The 24,520-nt window shown below is 35.1% G+C and overlaps 1 protein-coding gene and 1 pseudogene across 1 annotated transcript in view; one reads left to right on the top strand and one right to left on the bottom strand.

The window, feature by feature from the left end:
- The window catches only part of LOC105993437 (dystrophin-like), a gene marked incomplete at its 3' end in the record, with an annotated part of 1,816,642 nt that overhangs the window by 535,908 nt on the left and 1,256,214 nt on the right, over window positions 1-24,520 (top strand). Inside the window, 2 exon segments of the mRNA XM_013026710.1 lie at window positions 223-404; window positions 2,220-2,351. Coding sequence (XP_012882164.1) covers window positions 223-404; window positions 2,220-2,351 — 314 coding nt within the window.
- LOC105993476 lies at window positions 1,550-2,000 on the bottom strand (annotated as a pseudogene).

The following is a 24,520-nucleotide window of genomic DNA, read 5'->3' as shown; positions in this document are numbered from 1 at the left end:
AAGGAAAAGCAATTAAATTCATTGCTCATTCCACTGGTCTGCTAAATTGCAAGGACATTGTAGGCTTGATTATTATGTTCTAATTAGTCTCTAGGGGGCGTTCATGGACAATGGAGTGCTCATTAATCTGTCTTCTTCCTGTAACATTGATTTGTTCATTACCATTTCAGAGTCTCAAATTTAGAAACTAAAAATTTATGTGGGGTATTAATGTACTTACAGATGTTGCTACCACTTATCCAGATAAGAAGTCTATCTTAATGTACATCACATCGCTCTTTCAAGTTTTGCCTCAACAAGTGAGCATTGAAGCTATCCAGGAAGTAGAAATGTTGCCAAGGCCATCAAAAGTGACTAGAGAAGAACATTTTCAATTACATCATCAGATGCACTATTCTCAACAGGTAAAGAATCCAAAGAACAGCTAATATGAAAATTATTTCCTATTCTATGCACATTTTTAGGTATTATACTCACATACTCAAGTGTGTTTACATACAATGGATAATGGACATATATGTATATATATATATCACATATATGTGCTATAATACATATATAAAGCCTACCATATTGTGTATATACATAATGATACAAACACCAACTATATGAATCATTTAAATTACATCTGATATGTACAATATTCTTTTCAAAGAACATTGTTCAAATATTGTGCTATTTATATGTATCATGTCATAGGAAAATAGATGTATTGCCTTTATTTTGGATAAAGTGAAATGAAAGGAAATGCAGAATAATATACATGTTAAAATTTTAACTCTAAAACATAAAACAAAGAGCCAATAGCCAAGCAAAAGCAAAGACAGGCACTCTAAAAATGTGTTTTCCATACTGGGATGTAGCTAAGTGTCAAAGTGCTTGCTTAGCAGATGCAACACTCTGGTTCAATCCCCAGTACCACACAAACATGTGTTTTTTCAAAAGCTTATTGGCACCTTATTGGATATATAATGATTTCTGGGTATAGAATGTAATCTTGTTGAGAGAAGAAAACATTTTATGATATTTCTAATACAAATTAAGTGGAGAATGCATATGTTGAAATTCTTATTAAATCATGAAATGAATTCAGAGGGCTTCTTTTATTAAGTGGTTTATTCTTTTTCTGAACAGTGAGATTTGGGGGTAATTTCTTGTATTTTTAGGTAAAAATAATGGAAAAGCCTTTAGTAAAATTTCTTCTGAAGGGAGGATAAATTCTCAAGCCTAATTTTCTCACTCTGAGCTAGTTCTATTTTTAGTTTATGAAAGCTTCAATCTTTTCCAGGGTATAGACCTGATGAATTCTGCCTTTGTTTACTTTGGGTTCAGAGAAAATTGCCTTTTTTTTTTTACCAGATTTAAAAGAATCATGCTACTAGAGTTGTGGAATTAGAGTAAACTAAAGTTGCTTTGCAGTGTGAATGCTTCAATATCACCCTAGTTACCTTTCCAAACTATCTGCTCTCCAATATGATAAGAATTGTAAATGCCACAATTCATTTTTTTCAGTATATAATCTATTTATTAACAGAACAGGCCTACAGACTCATTTCTTCTTGGACACACCCACAGTGCGAGCATGGGGTCTTGGTGTGTTGGCCTCTGACTCGAAGGCCCCAGAAGTGGCGCAGCCCTCCATGGGCTCGAATCTTTTTAAGCTGCTCCAGGTCTTCATGGAGCTTATTATCTAGACCATGGGCCAGAACCTGGCTGCATTTTCCATCCTTTCCATCCTTCTGTGTGTTTAAGAACCAGTCTGGGATCTTGTACTGACTTGGATTCTGCATAGCGGTAATCACACGTTCCCCCTCATCCTCTGTGAGTACTCCAGCCCTCTTGGTGACGTCAGCGTCCGCCTTCCTCAACACTACGTGAGCGGATCTTCGCCCCACACCCTTAATGGCAGTGCTGGCAAAGGCTATTTTCCACCGCCCATCGATATTGGTGTTGAGTACTCACAAAATGTGCTGGAACTTCTCAGGAATCACTAAAGACATGGGGCGGCAGCACCAGAGGCGGCGTGTAGGCCTCCTGTGGAAGTGCCACCATTTGTATGGCAGAACTTTTTAATGTCACTAATATGTGTTTAAGATGGAATGGTTCATCTCTTCTTTTCCATTTAATGTTTGGTTTCGTAGCATATTGGAACCATTCTTGCTGGATGATTTACCATGTCTATTTTCCTTCGCATTCCCTCTCTCCCAAACCCTCTACAGATCACAGTCAGTCTAGCACAAGGCTATGAGCGAACTTCTTCCTCTCCTAAGCCTCGCTTCAAGAGCTATGCCTACACTCAGGCTGCTTATGTCACCACCTCTGACCCTGTGCGGAGCCAGTTCCCTTCACAGGTTTGTCAATGTTTACTCTCTGTTCTAAGACTAGAGAATTTCCAAGATAACGTGACATTGCTTTTGCCTGTATGAAGTTTTCGGTGCTTTTATCCTTCCTTCAAAGCTATTTTGTTTTCCCCAGTTTTATTAGGATCTCTCACATGCTGCTGTTCTGTTGAGACTTTTCTAAATTTAATAAATATTCATTCATCATAAATTGTACTCTTGTGATATAATTATTCATAAGGTTCTCTTTTAGTTTTTGCAAAGACTGTTGTTCATTATACAAGCATGAAGTTTATGAAAAGATCCATATATGTAATGTTAAAAAAAGTGTGGACAAATATACAAAAGTACTAAGTGTACTTCCTATTGCTGAGGTTTTTCTAGATATCTAGCTCTTTTTCATTCATGAAATGATACTTTTAGAGGGTACATTTGTTAATTACATTCTATAAAGTATGGTGATATTCTGTTTAAGAAAATAAAACTGCAAGGTTTTTCCTGTGATCTCTTTAAATTTTGTTCATTTAAATTTTATAGAACAGGCTTTATAGAAGTTACAAGAAAAAGTCACATCAAAACAGACCCAATTCTATATAGACTTTAATATATTGTACACTGGGGACTGTTTCAGAAGTTTTTCAGACTTGCAATATAGTAGAAATCCTGAAGACATATGAAATTATAGCCTTATATGTATTAGAGCATGGAAATGAAGAGGACTAGAATAGCAAGATTTACAAGAATTTCTTTTTATAAGAAAGCTTTATTTGGCTCAATAGAGCTATTTGTAAAGTTGTTAAGAAAGTGTATTTTATCAAAACTACATTCTGAATGGCAGTTTATTCAGTATGGACCTGTTGGTGAATTTGAAAGTATACAATTTGAAGGGTTCATAAACTGTTTTCATGATAGTGGCCCGCATTTAATTATCAATTTATTTGGCAGCAATTGATAGATGAGGTAGAAAATTGTAAAGTGAAAAGTATTTTCACCATAGCAACCTCTATTTTAATGCTCAGCTATGCATTCTGTACTTGGCCAGTATTTTTGCAAAGCTGAACAAAAGACATTGAGTAAGAATATTTTTGTGACTTGGTATTAATTTTCAATTCTGTTTCTATGTGAATTTTCACAAAAGCTAGTTATATAATCTTGAACAAGAAATTTAAAACAGACTCTTCATTATCTATAAGTAACAATTCTACCACATTACTGCGTGTTTGTGTCACATGTCACAGTAATCTAATCCTTGTAACATCCATCAGAGAGAAGTGTTACTTTGATCTCCAATTTAAATTCAAATTAATCCACCTTTCTCTACTTACATACATCCCCTTCATTCTTTCTCAACTTTCTTCTGACTCTCTAAACTGTTTTTCAAATGAAAATTCTCCAATGGAAATGATTACTATTTAAGGAATAAGTTTTCTATCCTAAAATAAAGGAACCAATACAAATGTTCCTCTCTGCCCACATTATCACTTTCTTTTTTTAAATTTTTTTTATTGTGAAAATACTGTACAGAGGGGTTACAATTACATAGGCAAGATAATGGGTACATTTCTTATCAAGCATTGTAGCCTCCTCCTTTGTTTCCCCTTCCCATCCCTTCCCATCCTCCCCCCCCCCCCCCCCCACCCCCCCCCCGCCCCCGCCCCAAAGTTGTAAAGTTCGTTTTCAACATAATGACTTGTACATCTCATTGTTGCAATGGGTCCACCTGCCTCTTTTGTGATACTCATTATCACTTTCTTAAGCTGAATTTTCTGGTTTTTCTCCAATGCCTATACTTTGGTGTGCTTTTACATCATTATTGCCTCATTAAGGCATTATACGATTAAAGCTGTGTGCTGGAGGCTCACACTTGTAATCCTAGCTACTCAGGAGGTTGAGACCTGATGATCACAGGTTAAAGCCAGATGGGACCATAAAGTCTGAGATTCTTTTGCTCCAATATACTAAGCCTAAAGTGGTGATATGATTCAAGTGGCAGAGTGCCAGCCTTGACCAAAAATGCAAAGCAAGACTGTGTTTCCCTGAGGTCAAGCCCCAGTATTAGTACACACACACACACACACACACACACACACACACACACACACACACACACATCTCTGATCATTCTTTCATTTTCAATATGTCTCTGTCTCTTTCCATCTCTCCTATAGTTTCACACTGTTCAGAATTCCGTGGACTCATATAGCACATATATGCCTCTTTCCTCAAACATAGTACTCTTTGTATCATGGAAATATAGCTTCAATTTACCAAAACATTTCATTTTGGTATTTCTACATATGCATATAATGTATTTTGATCCAATATACTGTATGTTATTATTCCTTTAATCCCCTTTTATTTTCCTTCTTCCTTGTTGGTATGCTTTTCATGTGATACTTTCTTTAATCTACCATCTTCCACAAAGTATGTTTATTCATTAGTGTATTTATTCAACAAATATTCTTAGTCACTGAATCAAGTGACCTTTATTTAACTCTCATAATTTCTACCATCCTTGAAACACTTTTCTCAGAGGCGTTGTGCTCAGCAAATTCTTCTCCCCCTCTACTGTTTTGTATTTCTTTCACTGTCTGACTCTTTCCAACTTCCAACTCCCTTAAGACAAGAATCTCCAGGAAGATCTCTTAGCCTTCTTATCTTTTATTTTCATTCCTTTATTAGCATGATTTAATCTCCTGACTTCAATCTATATGCAAATGATCATATTTGTCCTTGTCACTCCTAATCTCTTCAGTTACAGTCACATTTTTTCCCTTGCTGGTACTGAGACTTGAACTCAGGACCTGGGCACTGTCCTTTAGCTTTTCACTCCAAGCTAGTACTCTACCACTTAAACCACAGCTCCAATTCTGACTTTTTAGTGGTTAATTGGAGACATGTGTCTCATTGACTTTCCTTCCTGGGCTGGCTTTAAATCATGATCCTCCGACCTCTTATGACTTAATAGCTAGGATTACAGGAGTCAGCCACTGGCACCCTGCACAACCACCTTTCTCATCCCCAAGTCTTTGGTATGTATCAGTACTTTGATGTGCACTGATGTCTCAAACCTAGTAAACTATATTTCACAGCTCATACATTGTTTTTCTTGTCCTCTGTGTTATATAAATCAGGAAATGACTCAACAGTAAGTCTTGCATATGAGACATATTCTTTATTCTTTCTATCCACCTGCTATTCAGTAATGAAACAAATTTACTCAGTTGTATCTTTATACAATTTCTCCCTTACGTCTACTCAATTGACTCAATTTTCATAGATGTCATTCTAGTTAAAGCTTTCTTCCAGTTGTTTGCAAGCTTCAGGCTGTTCTCTTGCTCTTTTATTGACTTTACAGGAATATTGTCTTCCTTGCAGAGGAACTATGTCTTTATGTGAGAATTTTCCTAGGTGTTAGATGAAATTATATTTCTGCTATGAAGACCTTATTTATTTTTGTGTTCCTTACACAGCTTAAGCTATATTCATGTAATAAACCTTTTGATGCTTTAGTAATTTGCTTTGGTATTAGGTATGTCACAAAGTCCTGAAATCAGGCTTTCGAAGTTATCCATACTTTGATTCAAGTCCTACAATTGTAAATGGATAAAAGGAATTGCACTCCTTGGATTCTTACCAGAACACAAAAGAGGCACTTCTCTTATTCAATATTTGCAGTTGTAAAGTCTTTTAAAAACACATCTACTTCATCGAGTACAATACATTTGTCAGACAATTTACCTGAAGTAATATTTTAGGGGACAGTTAAATGGGATGGATTTGTTGAAGCAGCTACTTACTTGCAGAATTAAGATTCAAACCTGATATCATGCTTGTAAAACAGCTGTGATATTTCACAATTGAAATGCCCAGCCCTACCAGCCAAAGGGTTTGTTCCTTTCTCAACGTTGCTTCTTCCTCTTAGTCTTTTACTATCTAAAAAAAGTATTTGGAAAGCAAAACCTATCCTGTGTCCTTTCTCTCTCTGGGTGATGAACAGTAGTTTTCAAACATATAGGAAATACCTATGACCAATAGGACAGGTAAATAATTATTTATACATTTGCAAAATAAGTAGTAATGGAACATATAAAATAGAAATACTTAACATATGTAGAAAATATGTGAAAAAGCATCTTCATAACTGAAGAGATCTGTAAAATACATCCTAAACTATTAATTACATCTAACAGAAAAATCGGGATGCTTATAATAACAATGGGGGGAATAGCAAACTTGTACTTATGGGTCTCTTTGTTATAATTGATGGTAAAGTTCAGATGAACAATTCTCTTTAAAATTTTAGCTCAAACATATTTATAAAGTGTAAGATTAAGCTGCGATTCATTGGACAATACTAGATAGCTAAAAATAGCAACTACATATTCGGGGACTTGATTAAAAGGAAGTACTCATCATGCAATGTGTGCACATGTGTTCAAAGTCTGTCTCTCTTCACCATTTGTGCTTTTCAATGCTTCAGACACTTAAAATGTTTCCTCCACATTTTGACATTGTGTACAGTTTTGTCATCAGCATAGAAGTGTAAATATCTCTAAGATACTGATTTTGATTCTTTGGATAAAATACCCAGAAGTGAAATAGCTGGATAACATGACAGCTGAACATAATAGCTGTGGTTAATTTATATCTAACCTCCATTATATTAGTCTAATTTCATACATGCCTATTTTAGCGAGAGTTTTTGAATATCATAAAATGCTATTGGATTTTGTTAATTATCTTTTCAGCATCAACTGAGATCATTATTTAACTTGTAAATCATCTATTCTGTTAAAGTGTTATACTAATTAGTTTACTTCTTTCTTCCCTTCTTTCTCTTTCTTTTCCTTCCTTCCTTTCTTTCCATTCCCTCCCTTCTTTCCTTCCTTCCTTCCTTGCTTCCTTCTTTCTTTCTTTCTTCCTTTCTTTCTTTCTTTCGTTCTTTCTCTCTCTCTCTTTCTTCCTTCCTTCCTTTCTTTCTTTCTTTCTTTCTTCCTTTCTTTTTTCCTTCTGCCTGCCTTTCTTCCTTCCTGGGTGAGAACTAGGATCTGAATTCAAAGCTTTGACAAGCTCTTACTCAACTTTTTCTGTGAAGACTGGCACTCTACAACTTGAGCCAATTCTTCAATTACAGCCCTCTAGTAATTAATTGGAGATGTGTCTCTCAGATTTGTCTGCCTCGTTACCTTCAAATCTCAATTTCTTGAGTAGCTGCGATTAAAGGTATAAACCACATGCCCAGTCTCAATTCAGTATAGTGTACATACATTAAAACATCCTTATATCACAGGGATAAATTCCATTTTTTAATACTATTGAAGTCAGTTGCTACAATTTCCTTGAGTGTTTTGGCCTCTATATTCATCAAAGATGCCGGCTTGTTTTTGTTTTTGTTTTTGCTGGGGGGGGCAGAGATGGTGTTTTATTTCTGTTTGGTTCCAAGATTATTCTGACCTCATATGATGAGTATGCAAGCATTTCCTTCACTTTAGTTATTTTATAATATTTCAATAAAATTTACCTTTTAAAAATTGCTGTGGAAATTAATGTCATCTAGCCCTTGGTTTTTCTTTGTTGACAGTTTTTTGATGACTGATTCTTCTCTTTACTTCTATTGGTCTTTTCAGACTTTTGATTTCTTCATGATTCAGTCTTTGAAAGGTTTTGTGTTTTCATGAATGATTCCATTTCTTCTAAGCTATCTAGTTTGTTGATGTATAATTCTTTATGAAATTCTTCCACAGTACATCCTATTTCTATAGCAATTGTTCTAAGGTTACCTCCTTTACTGATGATCTTGAGGATTTTCTTTATTCTATCTAAAAGTTTTTCAACTTTGTTAATCTTTTAAAAAGAGAAATTCTTGCCAGGTATTGGTGACCCATGCCTGTAATCCCAGCTACCCAGAGAGGCAAAGATCTGAAGATCACGGTTCAAAGCCAGCCTGGGGAAGGAAAGTCTGTGAGACACTCATTTTCAATTAACTTCTAGAAAACCAAATTTGTGCTATGGCTCAAAGTGGGAGAGCACTAGCTTTGAGAGCAGAAAAGCCCAGGGACAGTGTTCAAGCCTTGAATGTCAAAGAGAGAGAGAGAGAGAGAGAGAGAGAGAGAAAGAAATTCTGTTTTTTATTGTGAAAATACCGTACAGAGGGCTTACAATTACAACAGCAAGATAATGAGTACATTTCTTATTAAGCATTGTTGCCTCCCCCCACCACCCCGCCCGTGCCAAAGCTGTAAAGTTTGTTTTCGACTTAACATCTTGTACATCTCATTGTTGCAATGGGTCCACCTGTATCACTATTTAAACAATTTGTTTTTTTTTCCAAAAGAGAGAAATTCTTGTTTCATTGGTATTTATATTATTTAGTCAGTATTTCATTTTATTCTGATCATAATTGTATCATTTCTTTTAAAAAATGGATTTTTATTTTTCTTGTCTAATTGCTTGAAGTATAAATTTTGATTTGAAGTCTCTTTCTTAATATAGGAATTTAATATTCTACTTCACTCATTTACTACTGCTTTGACTATATCTCATAAATGTTGATAAGTTTTATATGTATTTTTAGTTGTCTCAATACCTTATTTCCCTCCTGAATTCTTCTTTAGGCTTATTGTTTGTTAAAAAAGTACAGTGGATAATTTCTATGTATTTTTTTTATTTTTGCAACTCATTATTTAACTATTGATTTTTATTTTTATTGGATTGTAATTAGAAATGATACTTGGGCTGATTTCATATTTCCTAAGTTTTTAAAAATACTTGAAGTATATTCCAGATTTTCTTGAGAAGTTGTGTCCTGCTGCTCTTGATTGGAATACTCTAGATAGGTCTACAAGTTCCATTTGGTCTGTAGTGTTAAGGCCACTGTTTCTTTGCTGGTTTTCTATTTGGTCATTTACAGTTTATCAGGTATATAATATTTTACATTTTAAGAGAGGCACTTATCAGATATTCTAAAATTATAGCTGTAGATTTTATTCTTTAATTGGTTCATACTGAACACGTATTATGTAACTCTTGTAAGAACAGAAATTATTACAGTGAGCAATATAGACATGCTTTCATGACATTTATTGATGGGAAAGTAAACCAAAAATATTCAAAGTTTTAGAAACTCTGTGAAGCAAAGAAACAAGGATTGAAATTAAAATAATAAAGGGAAAAATATTGGGAGTGTTAAGATTAAAGATGATTTTGGTGTATGTGTATGTATGTGTATGTATGTGTGTGTTTGTGTGTGTGTTGGCTCTCAGGCTTGGACTCAGGGTCTGGGTGCTGTCCCTGAGCTTTTTCATATTCACAGTTAGCACAATACCACTTGAGCCATAGCTCTACTTCTGGTTTTAGTGATTAATTAATTTGCATTACAGGTATGAGCCAACAGTACCTAGCTTAAAGAGATATTCTCTTGATCATAGTCTAAACATGTGGAGGCTTACAAAGATGAGTTGGTGCAAAGTTATACTGAATTACAGACTGTAACTATTACTTCAGTGAGACACTAAAGTGTGTGACAGTTTTAAATGAAAATGTATTATTATCATTTCAGAAATATTTTCTAATTTCTGGTAATTGTAAAACAAGCAAAAGAGTTAACCTGACTATAAGCACTAAAGAAGTATATATAAGCATACTACTTACTGTATTTTACATCCATCAACTTACTTTTGTTACTTAACTTACCAGAGAAATGCCACAGGAATGAGCATGTATACATAAATTATTCCTCCCAAGAGTAAATTGGAGAAAATAGCCTATATGAGGCCATGTATGTGATGAGATTTGACATAAACTTTAAAGAGATCTGAGAACTCACTTAAGAAACTAAATTTAGAGGGTGGGCACCAGTGACTCCCATCTATAATCCTACTTCGGAGCTGAGATTGGGAGGCTTGCAATATAGGCCAACCTAGGCAAAAAAAAAAAAATCTTTGAGACTCCATATTCACTGGAGGAAACCGGACACTGTGGCAAGCACTGTGGTAATCAAAGTGGTAATCACCATAATAATGGAAAGTATTAAATAGGTAGATCATGGCTCATACACAAACATAAATAGAAAGTGAGGACCTGTCTCAAAAATAACCAGTAGAAACCTGGGTGCTAACAGCACCCAGTTGTAATCCTATCTACTCAGGAGGTTGAGATGGGGAGGATCACACTTCAAAGCCAGCCCTGGGAGAAAAGTATGCTCAACTCCATTTCCAAAATAACCTGCAATAAGACCTGGGTTGGATATATGTCTCAAGAGTTAAAAGTGTCATCTATGAGTAAGCAAGGCAAGCAAGAACATGAGGCCCTGAGTTCAAGCCCTGTTATTAGTACAAAAGGGAAGCAAGGAAGGAAGAAAGAAAGAAAAGAAGGAGAGAGAAGGAAAGAGAGAGTGATGAAGGAAGAAAGAAAAGAGAGAAAGAGAAGAGAGGGAGAATAGGAAAAAAGGGTTGAAAGTATGGCTTCCATGATGATAAAGTACCAGCCTAGTGTGAGTTCAAACCTTAGAGCCACTGAGGAAAAAAAATTCATTTTAGAAATGAACATGTCAGGAACCAATGGCACACATCTTTAATGCTAACTACTCAGGAAGCTGAGATCTGAGGATCATAGTTCAAAGCTAGTCCAGGCAGTAAAGCCCATGAGACTCTCATCTCCAATTAACTACAAAAAGCTAGAAGTAGAGCTGTGATTCAAGTGGTAGAGTGCTTACTGTGGGCACAAAAGCTGAGGGTCAGTGTCAATGCCAGGAGCTCAAGCCCCAGGACTGGCAAAAAAAAAGCCATTGATTTTCATTTCAATTTAAATCTGTATGTATACATTTATGGTATATACAGAAATACAAAATAAATCTTTATAGGGCTGGGAAGGTGGCTCAATGGTAGAGTGCTTGTCTTGCATCCATGAGGCCCTGGGTTCAATTCCTCTGCACCACAGAAGCAGAAGAAGCCAGAAGTGGCGCTGTGGCTCAAGTGGTAGTAGCTTGAGCTGAAGAGCTAAGGGACAGCACCCAGGCCCAGAGTTCAGGCCCTATGACTGATGAAAAAAAACTCTATAGTTTTAAGTAGATATTTATGAGTGAAAATGATTACAAATTAATGAGTGAGATTAATTTGTACTTATCAATTCCATCATTAGGGTACGAAGCAAATATATTAGTATATTTATAGGCTACATAGAATATAATATTAAAGCACACTGTGTGAAATACAACCCTACAACCCTTCTCAACATCACAGGCATTGTATAGCAAGGATGAATATGCTACTTCATATGCAGCACAGAGAGCCTTGTTTTACATTTAAAATAGCATCATATATATATATGTATATATATATCACATAAAGAAATTGCTAAAAGTTTTTTGACAGCGGGGCGGTGGTGGCTCATGCCTTTAATTCTAGCTACTCAGGAGGCTGAGATTTGAGGATGGGGGTTCAAAGCCAGCCCAGGCAGGAAAGTCTATGAGACTCTTATCTCCATTAAACCACTCAGAAAACAGGAAGAGGTCCTGTGGCTCAAGTGGTAGAGATCTAGCTTTGAGCTGAAGAGCTGAGGACAACGCCCAGGCCCAGAGTTCAAGCCCCATGACCAACAAAAAGTCTTTTGACAATGATTCTGAAATTCCTATTTGTTTTGAATATTGTCTTGTGAGGTTTGAATAAAGATATGTTTGATGTGAAGCACAGACCGATTACATGACTCCATTTGTAATGGTCACAATTTAGAAAGAGTTTCTGATAATTAATTAGATTTCCCATTCAAAAGGCTTATTTAAAGGATAAATCTCATTAAACCTCCAAGTTTTATTTTGGGATTTAGTGCCAAAACAGATCAATTATATTACTAAGTGTATCTCTCTTTAAATAATCTATTAAATACCAAGCATGTATTGACATTTATTATTTTTGTTTCAAATCAACCTTATGAAGATTAACCTCTATCTTATAAACATGAAATGGAGACTAAAATATTAAATAGTGTGGGAATATTAGTATTCAACTTAATATTCATTAAAGAAGGGAATTGGTCTATCATGTATGTTACAAGTATTTTTTCCTGTTGATCCTCTGATTCATTATATTTATGTTTATGTAAATGTGATTAAACATTATAATGGTGTCAATTGTTTAAAAATGATCAAGGAATATTTTATAGCAAAGAGACTTGTCGACCCTTTTCTTGAAGATGAAAAGAGGAGATAGGAAGCTAATTTCTTTCTGAGACCTGAATATGTCATTCTTCCTTTGAAGACTTAGTTTGCTCATCTAGAGACATAATTTCAACTTTAAACCATAGCTAAAATAATTAACACCTAGCATATTATTTTTATATTCTCATATAATAAGCACTCAATAGATATTTAACTGTATAAAGAACTTATAATAATAGAAATAAGCATCCCTGCATTTTTCAATTTATTTATAAATTTGTAATTTATGTGTAATTGAATATATTAATTATGATGCAACCTAAGTTAGAAAGTGTACCATAGCTGCCCATATTCTTCTGTTTTCTGTGGTATAATGAAAAATCCACCTGGCTAATGCCTAAAGGAAATAGGTTTATTTAGTTTACAACAAAGAATATCATGGTTGGAGTACTTGTGAGAAGTACAGAGTAGTCACATGGCAAGATATGACACAAGAGAGGTTTACGAGCTACATTTGTTCTTTTCATTGTTTTAAGCAAATTAACTGTGATCCTACAAGTACCCTATCCTTTCTGAAAGGAATACTTCCAGTGTCTAACTACCTTCAACTAGGTTTAACCACTTAAAGTTTCCACCACCTCAGCAACACTACACTGAACAAGTTTCAACACATTAACCTTAAGGGGCATAGAGAAATAATATCCAAAACTCCAGCACCATCTCTCTCTCTCAATATCTGAGATAGTACCAAAGGTGCAGCTTTGCATGAGAAAAAGATGAAAGTCAGTTGCTGTGAAGCAAAGATATTTGAAAGCTCCATTTAGATCATGTCCCTATATTTTATGGAGTTTCTTGGGTTCAGGAGTAGTGAATGAATTATTGGATGGAACTGAGCTAATCTCTTTCTGTTATGATGGTTTATCATGCCAGAGGGATTATTTGTTATTGTGTTATTTTTGGCCTCTTAAAGAATACCAATGCCATACTTTTATTATAATGCATTTTAAAACAAATCCATGTAAATATATGTATTGAAGTCCTGATTCCTCTTGTTACTTGCTTCAATATTCAGTTGTTCCTCTCTAAGTGGACCAATATAGTGATCTGTTTATCTGGAAGATAAAGCTTCATCTCACTTGGGTAATACAAGCAAGCTAATCATGCTTACCTTGTTATCCATTTGCTACTGACATGCAACAAAACACTTCAACAGTGCCATACCTATCATTTTCTCTCGATTCTAGAGGTCATCCAAGATGCTGTCTTTTCATATAGTTGAAATAAGACAATAGCAGTGGTCAGAGTTGTCATGAATGTTTCTTCCTTGATATGTATCTTCTTTCTTAACAATAACTAATGGGATATAAGCCAAAACTCTTGGCTCTAGGTCCTGTATATACTCTGCAGTATTGTCTGCTGCCTCCACCAAGAAAACTGATTCGATTTCAAGAGTAAATGATCCAAAAAGTAAAGGAGAATCTTACATGATTTTTTTTTTGGGGGGGGAGTCCAGTCGTGGTGCCTGAACTCTGGGCCTGGGCTCTGTCCCTCAGCTCTTCAGCTCAAGGCTAGCACTCTACCACTTGAGCCACAGCGCCACTTCTGGCTTTTTTCTTTTTGCTTATGTGGTGCTGAGGAATCGAACCGAGGGCCTCATGCATGCAAGGCAAGCACTCTACCACTGAGCCACCTGCCCAGCCCCCTTACATGATTTCTTATTGCAAGACACAGTTTAACTTTTTCCAGGGCCATAGGCCCGACTACATGCAAGAGGACAGAAACCAACAGAGAGAGAGAGAGAGAGAGAGAGAGAGAGAGAAAGAGACAGAGACAGAGACACAGAGACAGAGACAGAGACACAGAGAGAGACAGGTACAGAGAGAGACAGAGAGAGAGAGACACAGAGAGAGACAGGTACAGAGAGAGACAGAGACAGAGAGACCGAGACAGAGAGAGACAGAGAGGCAGCCAGAGAGAGAAGGAGGAAGGAAGGCAGGAAGGCAGGAAGGCAGGAAGTTAGGAAGGCAGGAAGGCAGGAAGGAAGGAAGGAAGGAAAGAAGGAAAGAAAGAAGGAAGGAAGGAAGGAAAGAGAAAAGAAAGAAAGAAAGAAAGAAAGAAAGAGATGAAAGAAAGAAGGAAGGAAGGAAGGAAGGAAGATGCTGTTACATTGCAAGAAGTGTTTCTAGGATGAAGTAGCTTATTGTGCCATCACTTTACATCAAAATTTACAAGACTGTTATGAGAAATGAAGATCAGTCAAGAAAAGTAGCTATTATACCTGTATATTCAGTAAAGCTATATTAATGATAGCTATATACTCAATAAAGTTCACTTGATTTACTAGTGACTTTAAGTAAGCTTGCACAGGTTTTTGAAGAAGTTTGAGAGTGTCTTTATCCATAAGCACTGTAGAGTTCTGCAATGACTAATCAATTACCTCCCAATGTAAGTGAAACATCAAATTCATTTGAGAGTAATTTATATGTGATTTATTACTAAGAATATAAAGTAGGTGGAACAGCCTTCATACTCTTCAAATTGAAGGTAAAGAAACTGAAGCCCAGAAATACTGAATCATGTCACTACAGACAGAGTAGAATTATTGAATTTAAATTCCAAATTTCCTGAATTTTGCCAAATACAATATCTTCCCTAGAATAGAATTATTTTAAGCTACTTCACTATTATTGTCCATTTTTGGAAATAAACTCTAATTTCGACACAGGTTACTTAATATGAATTTTCTTTATGAATTTATTTTATTGCTTTTAAAATCAATTTTTAGAAAATATTTTAATGATTTTAAGAAATATGTCAAGTAAAAATTTTAACTTTTATCAGTAAAAGTGTAATATTCTTTGATAAATACAAAATTAAAATGTATAACACTATGTGAAAGATTTTTTTCTTTAAATTGTGGTGATTTACAAAGGGGTTACAGTTACATAAGTAAGGTAGTGATGACACTCTTATCTAACTTGTTACCCCTTCTCTCATTTTTCTCCATCTTTCCCTTCTCCCAACACTCCCAAGGTATACAGATCATTTCCAACATATTGTCTTAGTATTGGTTTTTGCATAGGTTCCCCCTTTGTCCTTTGTCTCACCATTTTGTTGTTCCCCTTCCCTTCTGTAGTTCAGATAAACAGATATATAATACCCAGGGTTCCAAAATTGAATGCAGTGACAAAGGTAATAGACCAGAGGGGGAAAAACACAAAAGAAAAAAGAAATCACCTAGTACCTTGAGAACAACAACTACAACAAAACCTCTTGTGTACAGTTCTTGGAGTTCATTTCAATTAAGATCATCCTATATGGTCATATATAAACAGCTATTGAGTTATTCTGCTCATCTGCTAAGATCATCCTAGAAATATACCAATCATTACAAATAAGGGAAACCATGGTACCTATGTTTCTTTGGGTCAGACTTATTTCACTTAATATGACTTTTTCCAAGTCCTTCCAATTCCTTACAAATGGGGCAGCGTCATTCTTTCTTACGGAAGCATATAATTCCATTGTGTGTATGTGTGTATACATATCTATATGTGCTATATATGTATGTATATATGTATATGTTTGTATATGTACATATAATACATATATAAAAACATATATACACATATATAGATATATATGTATGCACACACATTGATCCATTCATCTACTGAGGGGCATCTGGGTTGGTTCCATATCTTAGCTATCATAAATAATGCTGCAATAAATATAGTTGTGTGGTCATTTGGATAAATGCCCAAATGGGGATTGCTGGATCATAGGGGTGCTCTATGTTTAGTTTTTTTCAGGAACTTCCATATGGCTTTCTATAGTGGTTGAACAAGTTTACACTCCCACCAACAAGGTACTAGTGTTCCCCTTTGACCACATCCCTTCCAGCATCTCTTGTTACTGGATATCTTGATTATAGCCCTTCTAACTGGGGTGAGGTGGAATCTCAATGTTGTTTTGATTTACATTTCTTTTATGGCCAGAGAAGTTGAGCATTTCTTCATGTGTCTATTGGCCATTCCTATTTCCTCTTCAGAAAAGTCTTACTTTAAGTCTTTAGCCCACTTACTAATGGTGTGGATGTTTCTTTGATGATTTGTTTTGGGAGGATTTAATTTATTGAGTTCTAAATATATTTTATATATGAGGCCCTTGTCTGTTGCATGGCTACTGAAGATCTTCTCCCAATCTGTGGGCTTTTTAACTAATCTTGCTAGCTATGTGCTTTGTCATGCAGTTTAATGCAATCCCACCTGTCCAACCTTTCTTTGATTTATTATATTTCTGGGTCTTTATTAAGAAAATTTTGGCCTGGACTAAGGAGCCCTAGAGATTCTCCTATTCCTTCCTGTAATGGTATCAGGGTGTCTGCTTTTACCTCGAGGTCTTTGATCCACTTGGAGTTGATTCTGGTGCAGGACAATATATAAGAATCTAACTTGTTTTCTACAAGTGTTTAACCAATTTTTCCAGTACCATTTACTGAAGAAGCTTTCCCTCTTCCACCCTGTTTTTTGGCTCCCTTATCAAAGATTAGTTGGTATGTCGGTTCATTTCTGGGTCTTCAGTTCTATTCCATTCATCCTCAGGCCTGTTTATGTGCCAGTACCAAGCTGTTTTGATTACTATAACTTTGTAATAGAGTTTGAAGTTTGCTATTGATATTCCTCCAGCACTGTTCTTTCTGCTAAGGATTGTTTTTGCTATTCAGAATCTTTTGTTCCATATGAATTGTTAGATTGCTTTCTCTATTTCATTAAAGAACGAAACTGGGATATTGATGGGTATTGCATTGAATTTGCAGAAATGGCAGTATTGCCATTTTCATGATGTCAGTCCTCCCAAGCCAGGAACATGGGAGGTTTTTCCACTTCCTTAGTTTGTGCTTTAATTTCCTTTTTTCAGGTTTTTAACTTTTTCATCATAGAGGTCCTTCACTTCTTTCGTTAATTCCTAGATACTTTATTTTTCATGGGACTATTACAAAAGGAGTTGCTTTCCTGATTTTGGCCTTGTTCTTCTCATTATTGGCATACAGAAAAGCTATTGATTTTTGAGGGTTAAATTTATACCCTTTGCCAAAGTTTTGAATCAGTTTGAGTAGTTTGGGAGTGGAGTCTATGGAGTTCTTTAAATACAGGTAGAGTTTTACTTCATCATTCTCTATTTGGATCCCCTTTATGTTTGCATCTTGTCTTATTGATCTAGCTAGGCATTCTAAAACTATATTGAAGAGGAGTGGAGTGAGTAAACATCCTTGTCTCATTCCTGAATTTAAAGGAAATTGCTTTAGCTTTTCCCTATTAAGTATAATGCTATTTATAGGTTTTTCATACAAAGCCTTTATTATATTGAGGAGTGTTTCATGAATTCCTAGTTTCTCCAGAGTTTTCATCATAAAGGAGTGTTGAATCTTGTCAAATGCTTTTTTCTGCATATGTTGAAATAACCATGTGGTTCTTGTCCTTGCTCCTGCTGATGACTTGCGTATATGGAAGCAGCTTTGCAGCCCTGGAATGAATCCTATTTGATCATAGAGCATGATTTTTTTTGATGAATCATTGAAATAAATTGGCCAGAATTTTGTTGAGAAGTTTTGCATCGATGTTCATCAAAGAAATGGGTCTATAGTTCTCTTACTTTGATGAGTCCCTGCCTGGTCTGGGGGATGAGGGTTATGTTGGTTTCATAGAATGAGTCTGGTAGTGAACTTTCACTTCATTACATTGAAGATGGTAATGGTGTAAATTCTGCTTTGAAGGCCTTGTAAAATTCAGCTGTAAATACATCTGGTCCTGGAATTTTCTTGGATGTGAGGTCTGTTATTGTAGTTTCTATTTGAATGCTTGTTATGGGTCTATTTAGTTGGTTTAAATCATCTTGGTTTAGTTTGGGCATACCAATATTTGCTAGAAATTCTTCCATTTATTCCAGATTCTCAAATTTTTTAGCATAAAGGTTTGAGAAGTATTCCCTTATAATGTTCTGTATCTTGGTTGTTTCTGTGGTGATGTTTCCATTGTCATCTCTTATTTTGTTTGCATGTGTTCTCCTTGATTTTTGGTAAGATTTGCTAATGTCTGTCAATTTTTTTGTGGAAGAACCAACTCTGTTTAGTTGATTTTTTCTATAGTTTTTTGGACTCTAATTCATTTAATTCTGATTTAATTTTAATTATTTGTTTCCATCTATTAGATTGGGGTTTGGCTTGTTGCTCTTTTTCAAGCAGCTTCAGCTGCATCATTAAATTGTTGGTTTGAGATCTGTCCAATTTGTTGATATAGGAATTCAGAGCTATAGATTTTCCTCCGAGTACTACCTTTGCTGTGTCCCAGAGGAGCTAGTAATTTGTACGTTCATTTTTGTTAAATATCATGAACATTTGAATTGCTTTTCTAATCTCATCCATGACACACTGGTGATTCAACTCTGCCATGTATTGCAGAATTTTCTTTGGTGGCTTTTGGTAGTGAGCTCTAATCTTATTTCATTGTGGTCTGAGAGAATGTAGGGACTAATTTCAATGTTTCTGAATTTGGACAAATTTGCTTTGTAAAATAATTGTGGTCTATTTTGGAGAATGTTCCATTTGCTGCTGAGAGGAATGTATATTTTGATGCTGCTGCATGAAATATTCTGTAGATGTCTAGTAAGTATAGTTTGTCTATCAGTTGTTTAGATTCTGAGGTTTCTCTGTTGTGTTTTACCAGGTTGATCTATCCAGTGGGGAGAGTAGTGTGATAAGTAACCAATGATCCATATCTTTGGATCTATGTGTGATTTTAGGGAAAATAGTGTTTCTTGGATAAATTTGGGTGCTCCAGTATTTGGTGTATATTTAGAATTGTTATATCCACTTGTAGTAGAGACCCTTTATTAGTATGTAATGTCCTTTACCTCTTCTCACTAATTTTAATTTGAAGTCTATTTTATCTGATATTAGGATTGCAACTCCTGCTTGTTTATGGAGGCCATTTGCTTGGTAGATTTTACTCCAGCCCTCACTTTCAGAAATATGTTTGTTTGTTAGGGTTTTTTTTTTGGTAAGGTGTGCCTCTCAAAAGCAACAGATAGAAGGATCTAGCTTTTTGATCAAACTAGACAATCTGTCATTTAATTGGAGAGTTAAGTACATTAATATTGAGAGTCAGGTTTGAGAGATGTTTGGTAGTTCCTGTCATGTTATCCACCTTCTTAGGGATGTGCCTACTGGGTCCTTATTATAAATAGCTTTTATAAATAGGTTTTATAAATAGATTTCCAAAAATGAATAATTAAGAGGTACCTATGTTTAATTATGATTCCTATCCTAAAATTCCATCACCAAATATCCTTACATACTGTAGTCTTTGCCCACAAATAATATCAGTACAAAAATGGGGAAATGCATGGTTATCAATAGAAATGTGTAGAATATTATAGAACTTCAAATAATGTGATACATTTAGAAAATCCAATGTAGATGTATCTGAAATTTACCAGCAGTTTTTTCATTGCCAAGTCCTTTGAAGAGACATCTTGTTTAGTAGTAAATAATTTAGAATTAAAGTTAAATTAACGTGAAATACTACCCATATAAAGTAGTTTTTCATGGTAAATTTTTAGAAGAATTTTCACTATCAAAGTTACAAAATAACTCCTTGGGGACAGAAACTGCCTTAGAAAAGCATTATAAATAATTGTTATTTGACTCTTTATGTTTCACTCATCTGCCTAATGATTCAGCTATAGAAATCCATGGTCATGTTCTTCCTTTACCTATCTCAAACTGAGACTCAAAAGATTAACGTTTTATCTTTATTCACCCAGAGATTAGTATTTTATATTTACTCACAGTATAATAGTGCCAGTGATGAGAGCTATATATAACAATTGGATTAGTTCACAATAAAATTTACTTACTGTGAACAATTGTCAAAATGTTTATTAGGCTTCTCTGGGATCTTCGGCTAATTTTAAATCTTAGTGCATTTTTATCCTCATTATAACATATCCCAAGGAAATTTTTGGCTAAACGATTAGCATTTATAAAAAGAGTACTTTAATTAGAAATTTCTATACTATAGACCAGATTGCTAAATCCAGTGGCAGTTAACTGCTTTCTAAGATATGTATGTTCCTTTCAGAAGCATTGAAATTTATTTTATAATAACCCCAAACTTCTTTTCAACAGGAAATATGAATCACTAATGGAATTAGAAATAAAATGTGTTTATGGACTCTTCTATATCTATTTCATCATTTAAATTTCATGTGAGTGGGGTGATTAAAGTCATTTTAACTATTTGGTACCACAAATAAATGAGGAACAATGATACCAGAAGCAATATATCACAATTAACTTACTAAATACTCTTTGCCCACTTGCATCTAGAGGCCAAAAATTAACTTGAAAAATCAAACTCCTGGGCTGGGAAGGTGGCTCAGTGGTAGAGTGCTTGCCTTGCATGCCTGAGGCCCTGGGTTCGATTCCTCAGCACCACATAAGCAAAAAGAAAAAGGCCGGAAGTGGCTCTGTGGCTCGAGTGGTAGAGTGCTACCCTTGAGCTGAAGAGCAGAGGGACAGTGCCCAGGCCCAGAGTTCAAGCCCCACTACCGGACCCAAAAAAAAAATCAAACTCCTATATTTTGATAGTCAATAGCTCTGTTAACTATTTACTAAATGAATGAGGTAATTTAATAAGGCAATTCATGTATTGTCATGTATTATAGTATATATAATAAGTGTTATGAGGTTAAAAGTCAAACAGTGAATTGGGAGCATTACTTATAATAATCATATATGATTACCTCTAGAAAAAAATATATAAAATCAGAATACCTCAATAGAAAAACTAATATACAACCTAAGCCATTAAAATGAAATAATTGCCATTTGCTGGTAGCTCACTGTTCTAATCCTAACTACATTGAAGGTGTGTCTCAAAGCCAGTCCAAACAGAAAAGTTGATGACATTCTATCTCCAAATTAACCAGGAAAACAATGGGCTAGAGACATGGCTTAAGTGTTAGATTGCCAGCCTAGCAAGAAAGCCAAGAAAACACAGCACATAGCCTTGAGTTCAAACACTGGTACCAGCAAAATAACACAGCATATCAGTAAGTATATAAAAGCATATTCTACAGCATATCTAGTAAGAAGTGCATATAATATAAAAAAATGAAACAATGGTAATACCAATAATTTTTCAGAGCATAAGGAAACAGAAAATTCCCAGTGTTGTAGTAGAGATTATGACATAATAATTTGATATTGTCTTTCTGAAGTGTATGTTTTCAATAAACCAGAAAATTATATGTGGAACAAATTTATATCTCTATACATCTATGTAAGGGGTAATAATATGATGAATTTAGGCTGAAATGAATATTCATCTTTATAAGATTCACAATATTTATGGATAATATGTTTAATAGAATAACATGAAGCCTTTAATATGTATCCCAAGCATCATCATAGAAACAACCAAGATTCAGAACATTATAAGGGAATAATTTGCAAAACTTTATGCTAACAAATTTGAGAATCTGGAAGAAATGAAAGAAATTCTCAAAAATATTGATATACCCAAGCTAAACCAAGAAGATTTAAACTAACTAAATAGACCCATTTCAAGTGATGAAATAAAAACAACAATAAGAGACCTCCCATCCAAGAAAAGCCAAGAACCAGATGGATTCACAGCTGAATTATATAAAACCTTCAAAGGAGAAATACTAATTGTACTCAAACTCTTCAATGAAATTGAAAATGATCACTACCAAACTCACTCTATGAAACCAACATAACCCGCATCCCCAATACAGACAGGGATTCATCAAAATAAGAGAACTAAAGATCCATTTCTCTGATTAACATTGATGAAAATTTCTCAACAAAATTCTGGCAAATTGACTTCAATAACTCACCAAAAAAATTACACACTATGATCAAATAGGATTCATTCCAGGGTTGCAAAACAGCTTCAATATATACAGGTCAATTACTGTAATTCATCACGTCAATAGGAACAAGGACAAGAGCCACATTATCATCTCAATAGATACAGAAAAAGCATCTGAGAAGACCCAAAACCCCTTTATGTTGAAAACTCTGGGGAAATTAGGAATACATGGAACATTCCTCAATATAATAAAATCTGTAAGACAAACCTACAGCTAGCATTATACTTAATGGTGAAAAGTTAAAGCCATTTCTCTTAAAATCAGGAATGAGACAAGGATGTTCATACTCCTCTTCAATGAAGTATTAGAAAGACTAGCTAGATCAACAAGACAAGAAGCAAACATAAAAGGGATCCAAATAGGGAAAGATGAAGTAAATCTCTTACTCTTTGCAGATGGCATGATGCTATATTTAAAGAACCCCATAGACTCCACTCCCAAGTTACTTGAGCTGATCCAAAATTTTGGCAAAATAACATTTTGTAAAATTAGTCCACAAAAATCAATGGCTTTTCTGTATACCAATAATGAGAAGAGCAAGGCTGAAATCAGGATAGCAACTCCTTTTGTAACACCTCAAAAAATGAAATACCTAGGAATTAACCAACTATGATGAAAACTTTAAAAACCTAATAAAGGAAATTAAAGATCTAAGGAAGTGGACAAACCTCATATGCTCCAGGATTAGGAATAATATCATGAAAATGGCAATACTGCCAAAGACTATCTACAAATTCAAATGCAATATTCCAACACCATTCTTTAGTGAAATAGAAGAAGCAAGCTAAAGAATCAGCAATCTAAAAATTCATATGGAATAGTAAAATACCTTGAATAGTAAAAACAATCTTTAGCAGGAAGAGCAGTGCTGGAGGCATATCAATAACAAATTTCACACTCTATTATAAAGCCGTGGTAATAAAAACAGCTTTGTACTGGCACAAGAATAGGCCTAAGGACCAATGGAATTGAACTGGAGACCCAGGAATAAACCCACAGACTTGTGACCACCTAAACTTTGATAAGGGAGCCAAAAAAGTAGGATGGAAGAAAGATAGCATCTTCAACAAATGGTGCTGGCAGAATTGTCTAAACATGTAGAAGATTAAAGTTATATCCTTATATATCACCCTAAACCAAAACCAATTCCAAATGGATCAAAGACCTCGAGGTAAAAGCAGATACCCTGAAAACATTATGGGAAGTAATAGGAGAAACACTAGGGTTTCGTTGAAAGTTTGTTTTTTTTTGGCGGGGGGTAGGGGAATATGGGTCTTGAACTCTGGGCTTGGGCATTGTCCCTCATCAGTTCAGCTCAAGAGAGCAGCCTACTACTTGAGCGATAACACCACTTCCGGTTTTCTATTGGTTTATTGGAGATACAAGTCTTATGGACTTTCCTGCATGGGCTGGCTTTGAATCACAATCCTTAGATCTCAGCCTCTTGAGTTGCTAGGATTACAAGCATGAGGTACTTGTGCCCGGACCAAAACTTTCTTCTCTAGCCATATAACAGACAAGTTCCTCATATTTAAATATACTAAGAACTCAAAAAATTAAATCCCCCAAAAACAAGTCCTCTAAGAAACAACCACCTATGTGGGCAAAAGACTTAAAGAGAGACTTCCCTGAAGGGGAAATAGGAATGGCCAATTGACACATAAAGAAATGCTCTACATCTCTGGCCATAAAAGAAATACAAATCAAAACAACACTGAGATTCTACCTCACCCCACTTAGAATGTCCATGATCAAGAAAACAAATAATAACAGATGCTAACAGGGATGTTGCCAAATGGGAATGCTACTACACTGTTGGTGGGACTGCAAACTTTTTTAACCACTCTGGATAGCAGTATGGAGGCTCCTCAAAAGACAAAGCATAGAGTTTCCCTGTGACCCAACAATTCCTCTCCTGGGCATTTACCCAAATAACCACAAACAAGGCCATACTAAAGGTATCAGCACAACCATGTTCATTGCAAAATTATTTACCATAGCTAAGATAGATAACCAACCCAGATGTCCCTCAGTAGATGAATGGATCAAGAAAAGTGTGTGTATA

Source organism: Dipodomys ordii, unplaced genomic scaffold, assembly GCF_000151885.1.
Source record: "Dipodomys ordii isolate 6190 unplaced genomic scaffold, Dord_2.0 Scaffold96, whole genome shotgun sequence".
NCBI lineage: Eukaryota > Metazoa > Chordata > Mammalia > Rodentia > Heteromyidae > Dipodomys > Dipodomys ordii.
Note: the sequence above shows the minus strand (reverse complement) of the source record. Positions and strands in the feature narration are given on the sequence as shown.